The 10,915-nt window shown below is 41.3% G+C and overlaps 1 protein-coding gene across 1 annotated transcript; it reads right to left on the bottom strand.

Moving 5' to 3' along the window:
- Positions 1-3,431: 3,431 nt before the first annotated feature.
- LOC311037801 (kelch domain-containing protein 3-like) lies at positions 3,432-10,915 on the bottom strand (the record flags this gene model as incomplete). Its single annotated transcript, XM_084047091.1, has 2 exons — positions 3,432-3,446; positions 9,923-10,915. The coding sequence occupies 2 exons, from the start codon at positions 10,913-10,915 to the stop codon at positions 3,432-3,434; spliced, it is 1,008 nt and encodes a 335-aa protein (XP_083903217.1).

Consider the following 10,915-nt stretch of genomic DNA (forward strand, 5'->3'; position numbering starts at 1 on the left):
TTTCTATATCTTTTCTTTATAGTATTTCTACAGTATATGTCCTACAGCATTGGTTCTCAAAGTGGGGTACGGGGACCCCCAGGGGTACTTGAGGCGGTTCCAGGGGGTCCCCAGCTAAATGATGGATAGGAACCAAATGGACCCTCATGGTTCTGTAACTCTGAGAGTTAAATTAACATTGATTTTACAATATGAATTGGGGTCCCAGAGATAGAAATGCCATTAAATGGGGGTCCATAGCCTAATGCATGTCAAACTGGGGGTCCTTGAAATTAAAATGGTTGAGAATCACTGCTAGAACCGTAAAAATCTTCTCTTATGGGGGTCCCTGGCTTATCTTTTCAAATGGGGGTCCGCGGGCTAATAAGTGTCAATTTGGGGGTCCTTGACATGAAAACGTTTGAGAACCACTGTCCTACAGCATCAAGTTCTAAACATCCTCTACATGTTTTTGTCTAAAATATGAACTGTTCTGTAGTGATTTGGTTTTGTGTTTGTAAAGACTATCTTATCAATCTAGTACTATTGATAGCACCACCTGGTGGAACCACTGAGAAACGACAGGCAGTAGAGAGGAGATTCACCGTGATGGTCGGACAGAATCAGAGCTGGAGACACAGACCAAGAATAGTATACAGAAAAGTATTAGTACTGGTGTGACAGAGGCTTGCACTCAGTGTTGCCATGTCTGCTTATTAGAAGCGACGTTGGGCTTGTTTTTCTATAAAGTCGCTTGTAAATATTGGTAGTTGCGGGTTTTTGGGCTTGTCTCCTAATGTTGTGGACATTTTCACGTCAAGCCCAGTTGTTTGCCTAGATTTCCTTAGAAAATAGCAGATCTACATTGTGAGCTTGTAGATCGGCTATTTTCAAATAGCCGATGTTGTTTGATTGATTGATTGAAATTTTTATTAGGCAAAAGAATGTAAAACAACACAGTTACATTTATAATGCTTTTGTCTAAAAGGTCCGGCCAAAAAAGTCCTTGCGGGCTTGTTTCCGTTGGGGTCCTTGAATTAATTTCATAGGCATATATAGTAGTAACCAAACAGTTCAAAAATCAACATAAGAATACAGAGGAAAAAAGATATACCATTATGTACAAAAAAGGCATGAGAAAATAAAAAAATATATACAAAAAAAGCATTATAAAATAAAATAAAAAGTATGTACAAAAAAAGGGGAGGGGGGGTCGTCTGTCTACAGGGAAACTGGTACTAGCTCCTCTTTAGGCCTCCAGAAAGATGAGGTTTTAGGGCTGTTTTGAATGAGCCCAGCGAACTGCATTTTTTGAGGGATGGGGTTAGACTATTCCATTCCTTGGTGGCTGTGCTATAGAAGGAGAATTTGCCCATGTTTGTTTTATGGGTGGGTGTTACCAGATTGTTGTTTACGCTCCCTCTAGTTTTGTGACTGTGGGTGTCACTAACTTTTTCGAGGTACTTATACAGATATGCGGGTATAGGGGGCATTTCGGGCAAATCTGCATTTACAATTTTCTTACTTCTTAATGAGACGATATGTTCTTAATTTTGGTATATATATATATATATATATATATATATATATATATATATGAGCTTATGATATTTTTGAATAGCCAAAGACATCTAAAATGACACAGATGTGTCCCCGGATTGAATAGGTTAATAGGTTATTAAGTATAACTATTAAGCATTATTTTTATGTACCATCCTCTCCCTCCTGCCCCACAACCACGCATACGGTCACCTCTTGACCTCCATTGACACCTGCTTCTTGCTAAATTATATATATATATATTTACTGCACTGTCTGGAACCCTTAGCATTTCTATTATGTTTGTGAGTACTATGTTGACAATCTGCACCTGTGGGATGGAATTGACAGCTTGTTATGTTCTCTGTTACACTTCAATTGTGTGGAGGGATCTGGAAGTTAGTCACTGCAGCAATCACCCATCATGCTGTCCTTATCGTTTTACAAAAACACAATGCTCATTGTACCTAGTATGTTCTATGCGATGATTTTACACAATGAACAACTGAGTCAATACGAATGGGAATTGTACAGTAGCCTACAGTACATAGCTGATTGAAAAAGAAAAAAAAAAGAAACAATGTGTAATTTGACTGCAGTCAAAACAGATGGAATGTCAAAGTGGAATGAGAATTGCATCTACACTATGGCAACTGTGTTTAGTGTTTTGCATGCCATGTGAACGCAATAAGAAGTGAAATAGTGTATTGGCCAAATGCCTTAATGGTGTGGGAGGTTTCGAGACACTCTCAACCACTTAAACCGTATTGTGTACTTAGTTGCCCGGAGGAGATTCCCCCAACAATCTATGCAAGCCCACCTCTTATTTTCCCTCTACACCAAATCTCTTCGATTGAAAAAAAACAAAAAACGATTCATGTCATGGGTTTGGATTAGACATTTAGAGCTGTGGTTCTAAAAGTGGGGTCCTTGGGGGGGGGAGGATTCCAGGGGGTCCCCAGCTAAAGTAGTTAATGTAGCATTACAATCGTTTTAACCACTTTATTATACATTGGCTGTTCAACAATAGCTGTTTTTGAATGTTGAAAAATTTGCCTGGCACAAAACATTTTCAGATGGCGGTCCGCGGCCGAATACGTATGATATCAATTTGGGGGTTCTTTAAAAATTCAAAATTTACTTGAGTAAAAGTACAAAAGTATTGGTATCAAAATGCACTTAAAGTACCAAAAGTAAAGGTGCTGAAATGTTTGAAAATAGCAGATCTACAAGCTCACAACGCGTCGCGATGCGACGCGTTGTGAGCTTGTAGATCGGCTATTTTCAAATAGCCTACGTATAAAATAAGGCTAAAGTGGTTAATGTATGCTTTATAACATAATAATTGATAATTGCAAAGTAACTAGTAGTAACTGACGTTTTCAAATAATTGTAGTGGAGTAAAAGTGCAATATTTGGCCTCTGAGATGTAGTGGAGTAGAAGTAAAAGTACTGACAATTGGAAGTACTCCAGTAAAGTACAAGTACCTCAAAATTGTACTTAAGTACAGTACTTGATAGACAGACGGGCAAAACATCTTGATTGCCTTAACCTGAGGAGCAGTTCATGCTGAACACCAGAGGGGGGCAGTGTAGATACAGTGTTTCTCATGTTAGATGTATAGCTCTGAGCCCTCGAGAACAGCAGTGTGTGTTGTGCAGCATCTGTTGGATAATAAAAGCAGGGGAATGATGAATATTGCATGTTCCATTCTCTCTCTCTCTCTCTCTCTCTCTCTCTCTCTCTTTGTGTGTGTATGTGTGTGTGTGTGTGTGTGTGTGTGTGTGTGTGTGTGTGTGTGTGTGTGTGTGTGTGTGTGTGTGTGTGTGTGTGCGTGCGTGCGTGTGCGTGCGTGTGCGCGTGAATGTGTGCGCGCGTGTGTGAGAGCGCCTGGTAAGCTGACTAAATGCTTTCATATGTCATGACCCTGTTAAAGATCAAAGGCATACACAGTATATTAACGTATTTGTGTTAAAGATCAAAGGCATACAGTATACAGTATATGAAAGTACGTTTCCACATCTCACACTTTGAAAGGGTGTCTATCTGTCTAACATCTGACCCCCCCACACACACACACACACACACACACACACACACACACACACACACACACACACACACACACACACACACACACACACACACACACACACACACACAGCCATCCATCAATATTTATGACCATAATAATTTACTAACTTGGATCTAGTGTAGATGCGGTAGGTCATTATCTCTGAGTGTGTGTGTGTGTGTGTGTGTGTGTGTGTGTGTGTGTGTGTGTGTGTGTGTGTGTGTGTGTGTGTGTGTGTGTGTGTGTGTGTGTGTGTGTGTGTGGGTGGGGGGGTTATATACTGTATGTAGATCAGTGGATCCCCAACCTTTTCTAGATCAGGGCCCACTTCTCAAAAAGAGTTTGTGGCTTTTTACTTTAAGTTCGTATTTATCGGCATCACAATGAATGAAAACTAACTTTTCACGAAAAAAAAGAAAGAAAAAAAAACATAATTTTTTTAACATGAATAGTTTTTTTTATATAGTTATGTTATCAATCCAGTCAGTGTTATGCTAATTATTTGGGGGCCCACCCACTTATAATATCCTGATGGCCCACCACCATGCAGTGGACTCTGTCTGACCCCCTTGGCAACTAGCCTATAGCAACAACACACATTGGGGTTGCGAATAAGCATAAATCAGGCATAAGTCGTTTGTGCGTGTACATGTGTGTGTGTGAGAGAGTATATGAGCATGCCACAGCGCAGCGCCTCTGTTGCTGTGTATCCTCCACAGTCGAGCCCCCAGGGCCGTAGATAAAAAAGCATGACGCTCCATAAACCTCCATGCATGCACACACACACACACACACACACACACACACACACACACACACACACACACACACACACACACACAGTGTGTACTGTTACTCAATGATGGAAAAAGTACTCAGATATTTTACTTAAGTAAAAGTATCAATAATGCAAAATAGTAGAAGTCGGGAATTTACAATTTACTTGAGTAAAAGTACAAAAGTATTGGTATCAAAATGTACATGAAGTACCAAAAGTAAAGTACTAAAATGTTTGAAAGTAGCAGATCTACAAGCTCACAACGCGTCGCGATGCGACGCGTTGTGAGCTTGTAGATCTGCTACTTTCAAATAGCCTATGTATGAAATAAGGCTAAAGTGGTTAATGTATGTTTTATAACATAACAATTGATAATTGCAAAGTAACTAGTAGTAACTAAAATGTTCAAATAATTGTAGTGGAGTAAAAGTACAATGTTTGCCTCTGAGATGTAGTGGAGTAGAAGTAAAAGTACTGACAATTGGAAATGCTCCAGTAAAGTACAAACACCTCAAAATTGTACTTAAGTACAGTACTTGAGTAAATGTACTACACCACTGCTGTTACTGTAGCTACCCAATGCGCGCGCGCGCACACACACACACACACACACACACACACACACACACACACACACACACACACACACACACACACACACACGCACTAGCTACTGTACTAGCTGCACAATGTTGACTGTAAAACTGTAATACTGCAGCTCTGGGCCACTAGCGCTCATTTGGAGGGCAATAAAACAGCCTGTTGCTTCATCCTGTAAATCTCTTATCTTCCCATGGAGAATGACGGTGTGTGTGTGTGTGTGTGTGTGTGTGTGTGTGTGAGTGTGTGCATGCGCGTGCGAGTGTGTTTGTATTACTATACTTATGAGGACCAAACGTCCCCACAAGAATAGTAGAATATGAGAAAAAGATGTTGTGAGGACCATTGTCTTGGTCCTCACAAGAGAAATTGTTATTTTATTGGTGAAAAAATGTTTACTATTAGAAAAAGATTCAGGTTGGGGTTACCTTTAGAGGTTAGGTTTAGGGGGATGGGGTTTGATTTTCCCCTATTTTATACTTAGTTGTGCGGCGATGTCAAACACCGGAAAATAGACGATCTACAAGCTCACAACGTGTCGCAGCGCGACACGTTGTGAGCTTGTAGATCTGCTATTTTTCGGCTTTAGACTTGCGGTTAAAAATGCCCCCAAAAATATAATAAATCAATCATAAAATCGGCTTCCTAAAATGTTGATGACCTCACAAGTATAGTAATACAAACGTGTGTGTGTGTGTGTGTGTGTGTGTGTGTGAGAGAGAGAGAGAGAGAGAGAGAGAGAGAGAGAGAAAGAGAAAGAGAGAGAAGTATCGATTTTAAGAGCCTGTGTGGACGTGTGAACAAGATTCAGCATGTGTTGTGGAGGAATGCGAAAGGGAGAACATTTTAACCTGTCATGCCCTTCCAAAAAAGAAAGAAAAGAAGAAGCTATTTGGAAATAGACACCTCAAGAACACACTCCACATGTTGGCAAACACATGCACATACACACCAAACATTGGCACGTTAAAGCTTAAACACGGGTCCAGAGCTGTGTGCTTGTTCAGTGGCACACACTACTGTAATATCCTCAATGTTTAATGTATCCATTTGTAACTCTTGAGAGTGAACGAATGTAACCTCAATGGTTAGTTGGTTGGTAATATGACTTTATTTTAACCCATTAAGACCTGAGGCCGATTCTTACTAATGTCTTCTAAATCCTAACAGTATTCTGAAAAACGTATGTTTCTACAGTATATCGGTGGTTCTTAAACTTTTTCATGTCAAGGACCCCCAAAATGATATGTATTTGGCCCGCCGACCCCCATCTCAAAATATTTTGCTCCAGGGACCCCCCAGAAGCAAAGATTTGAGTTAAAAATGTTCGCTTTAAAAGAATATACTGTAAATATATAAATTTGCACTCATTTTCTGGATTTTTCAAAAATACCAGATCTACAGTACAAGCTCAAAGCGCGGCACTCGGTGCCGCGCTATGAGCTTGTATATCTGCTATTTTTTTGAACAGCCGAAGTGTAAAATAATGCTTTTTTGCTCAAATAAAAAAATGACACAGATGACTTGGAAGCTATGCGGTGGAACTCTGTCCTTATAGGACCAATAGTACTGTTGGAGGATGCGGTTCTGTTTTGTCTCTGAAATGCCAGCTATTATAATGAATTTCTCTCTTTTCTCTTGCATGTTTGCTGCTGTGGGTCAACCTCTGCCATTCTCCATCTCAACAGGTAAGAATACTGTACATAATTTGTGTGCGTGTGCGTGTGCGTGTGCGTGTGCGTGTGCGTGTGCGTGTGTGTGTGTGCGCGCGTGCGTGCGCTCGCTCGGGCTCGCGGGCAAGTTTGTATGTCTAAAGCTATGTTTGTGACCAGATGTTTAGTTGCAATTTATGTTGAGTTTGATGTGAAACTTGAAAATCCTGAGGGTGCAAAGGAAAGCATTTGTTGCAGTTATGTCGCATGAAATATTTCTGCCTCTTTCCTCAGTATTGCAAAACATATTTTTATGGTCGCTTGATGTGAAAACCTTTTGTTGTTGTTGTTGTTGTTGTGGTTGATGAAGAAACGTGATATGACATGAAATATTTTGGACTGAATAGTTTTTTCCGTCATCTTGGCCAGCAGGACTGTGTTTTGCTCACAGATGTCTTCTGGAGTAGGCTACATCGTTTGTCAAGTAATGTGTTTGTTTTTGCTAATCTGCAAGTCCCAAAACAACAGCGTTATTCCAGCCGGTCTGGCACGGTTGTGTACGTACTGTATGTTTATTTGCATCAGAAGCTCTGCTCGCCGAGTGATGCCGCGTAGTTGTGCATCTCCGTAGCATGAGTCATGACCAGTGGTGGAAAAAGTACCCCCATTTTTTTTACTCAAGTAAAAGTATCAATACTGCAATATAAAAATACTCTGTTACAGGTAAAAGGCCTGTGTTGAAAATGTTACTTGAGTAAAAGTACAAAAGTATTGGCATCAAAATATACTTAAAGTACCAAAAGTAAAACATCAACAAAAAAATCGTTGGAAAATAGCAGGTCTAAAAGCTCACACAACGCCGTTGTGAGCTTGTAGATCAGCTATCTTCAAATAGTCAAAGTACAGTATTATATAGGGTTGAAGTGGTTAATGTGCCTTTTGTAATCATATTCAAAATCTTCAAAGTAACTAGTAACTAAAGTTTTCAAATAATTGTAGTGGAATAAAAGTACAATATTTAACTCTGAGATGAAGTGGAGTAGAAGTAAAAGTACAGAAAATTGGAAATACTCCAGTGAAGTAAAACATACCTCGAAAGTGTACTTAAGTACAGTACTTGAGTACATGCACTTAGTTACTTTACACCAGTGGTCATGACCACAACAACCTGCAACCTGATTTATACTTTGTCGTATGGCTTTGTTGCGTGCAGGAAATAGCCGATCTACAAGCTCCCAACAGGGTTGCATTCGCGACGCGTTGGGAGCTTGTAGATCGGCTATCTTCAGCATGCTACACAGTCATGAAAATGAGTATAATTGAGCATTGTCTGTCAGTGAATAGTTATATAAACTACTGTGCTGCTGTTTGTGAAAGTAAACACACTCACATACTGTACTTTCACACACTCCCACCAAATATATTGTTGCTGTCGGGCAGAAACCTCCTATCTCCATATTCTAACTTTTTGTGTTTTTTCGTAAATTAATGATCATACTACAGTGTCACACAAAAATCATCAAAAGTCGCAGATCGCGACGCGTTTTGAGCTTGTAGATCTGCTACTTTTGCTACTTTTGAATTTGAATCCTGAAAAATAATAGGTTTCCACCCTACATAGATGATATATAGAAGGTGTGTACTCTGTATACAGAGTACTGTACAGATAGACTACACAGTAAAAACAAGCCTCAATGTTAATGTCACTGTGAGGATGTAAACATTTTGGTGACAGGCATTTAGGAGCAGGTTCCTGTGGTATTCGGGTCCCTGGGAAGGTCCTGAGAACAGGAAGTAGCTTAATTTGTCCCCGTGGGCTGCTCCTAAATTTGACCCGCAAACAACAATACACCGGACTGACCCCCCCCACATTTTAGTGATGGTTTCTGGCTCTAGTTGACGACTGGCACACAGTGTAGACCAGTGGTTCACAAACTGGGGGTCAGGACCCCCAGAGGGGGTCCCCAAATTATTTTGGGTGGTCTCCTGATGATTAGCTTAATGTGCAACATTGTTTTCTCACTCAACAGTAAACAAACCAACATACAGTATAAGTGTATTTGTGAAGTTACAATTTAAGGACTTTTAAGACCCTTTTAATACCAAATTGGCCAACTTGTCAAATATTATGTAAGAAATAGGCAAACATTGTGAAAATAGGCGATCTACAAGCTTGTACTTTGGCTATTTTCACAATATTTATCTGTGGAATCGAGTCCAATGTATATGCCTAACTAAATGTAATCGATGGGTTAAAGATAAAATCGTCAAGAACTGCATATAGCATCTTTAAGTGACTGAATGGATGTTGACGACATAGGCAACGTGTCACAGATGTGTTGTGAGCTTGTTGATTGGCTATTTTCAGCGTGTGACACTATTGTATGACAAAGGATAGATCTAGCTTAAAACGGTCCTGTCTCATGGTGAATCTTTGGTCAGAAGAACTAGGTTTAAAAAGCTTCAGTGTTATAACTCTTGGAGAATGTACAAGTGGGACCCGTAAAAGGTGCCAACTTAACTCTCAGAGTTAAATTAGCACTGATGATTTTGCTGACATACTCTTTGACACTTTTACGTCTCCCAGCTCAGTGGTATCTCTGTCACAGAGCCAGAAAAAGCAGAACCGGAGCACATTTAGCGCCCGGGGTCAACCCCAATATATTGGTCTGTCTTGTATCAGTGAACCGCACTCTCTAACAAGAACCCTATTGTACTTAACCAGTCCCATGCTAGCCATCATGCTGCAATGGCAATGATTCTGCTTTGTAATTATAAGCTACCTGGTTGCATGCGTGCGTGCGTGCGTGTGCGCGTGTTGTTTTGTTTATTTTCTATTTTTTCATCAGAGACAACTTGTAATGTCTGGGTCTCAGGTCCATATTCTGATCTGTCCTATCTCGTACATCCTGCATCCATCCAGCCATGTTAATTAGTAATTAGTAATTGGGAAGCATCTAAAGACTGTAAAGGCAAGACACTTAAACAGCTTTTTCCCCACGGCCATCCGGCTACTGAATGCCGCTGGTCCGTCCCCCCCCCCCTGACCTGACCTGACCTGACCTTACCTCAGAGAGCTAGACTGTCCTACTGCACACTTGATCTTTTTGGCACTTTTGGCACTTATCATATTTATTTTTATTTATTACTTGTTGTTGCACTATGATGTGGTTTGCATTGTCTTGTCCTGTCTTGCACCAGTCCTGTTGTAAACTGCGCTCCACTGCATCAAACCAAATTCCTAACATGTCTACATGTCATGGCAATAAAGTCTAATCAGAATCAGAATCAGCTGATACTGATTCTGATTCTGATTCAGTAGCTGTTGGTATAGCCATGGCTGCCAGTTCCCACTTGATGTTGTGCGGGAGCTCCGACTGCTCCAGGCCGTACCGAATAACTGCTTGCTCGCATAACGTCTTCAGACTCGGACGCAAGTCTAAGACGTGCAGCTCAGTGGGTTTGACGCATCCATCAAAGAGGATGATACGATCTCCCACCATGCAACAGCACATCCTGAACAGTGAATAGGGGCCTTCTCCCTTGAGCTCAACCTCCTTCCAGGAGAGGGTCTCCGGATTGAATTTCCACAGATCGTGCCTGCGACCTTCTGCAAGATGTGTGCTCTGGAGCCGCAGCCAGCGGTTGGTCTCTGTGTCAAACACTACGACATTGTTTAAATAGCCCCGCCTGACCCGCTTGAACCTATCTACAAACATCTTTGTCCCGATGATGATGGCAGAGTGGACTAGTGAATCACGTAGTGGAGAGCCTCTTGTGTCAATTAAAGCCCAGACCATTGTGGTGGTGTCCAACTTGCAGATGTCATTAATGTATGATTTAAAATTTACTTGATTTACTTTAATTTGCTGGTATCCTCCATGGACGTACATGATCTTTCCCAAGGCACAGGCTGAGTGGTCCTCCCTCCCCCGCGGAAAGGTCCCGGAAACCCTGGGTGTGAACCATCTGTGGGTGCCGACGTCAAACGCATAAAGCACTGTGCAGTAAGGCTCCCCGCCTCCCCAGGTGTAGGCGATATCTCCTATCAGCACAGCTGTGTGGCCACGGCGCGTGGAGGGAACCTCGAGGGGACCTTCTCCTCTTCCGGTTGTCACTGGGGACAACTTCGTCCAGAGTAAAGACACTGTGTTAAAGACGTGCACGTCAATCTGATGACAGTTCTCCATGCTGAAGGGCCCTCCGAAGAAGTAGACTTTGCGTCCCACAGTGACGGCAGCATGAGGTCCTTTAGGTCCTTTTCCTTTCAGACACAAGCTCCAGCTCCACAT

Source organism: Gymnoscopelus microlampas (assembly GCF_963454915.1).
Source record: "Gymnoscopelus microlampas genome assembly, chromosome: 21".
NCBI classification, from domain to species: Eukaryota; Metazoa; Chordata; class Actinopteri; order Myctophiformes; family Myctophidae; genus Gymnoscopelus; species Gymnoscopelus microlampas.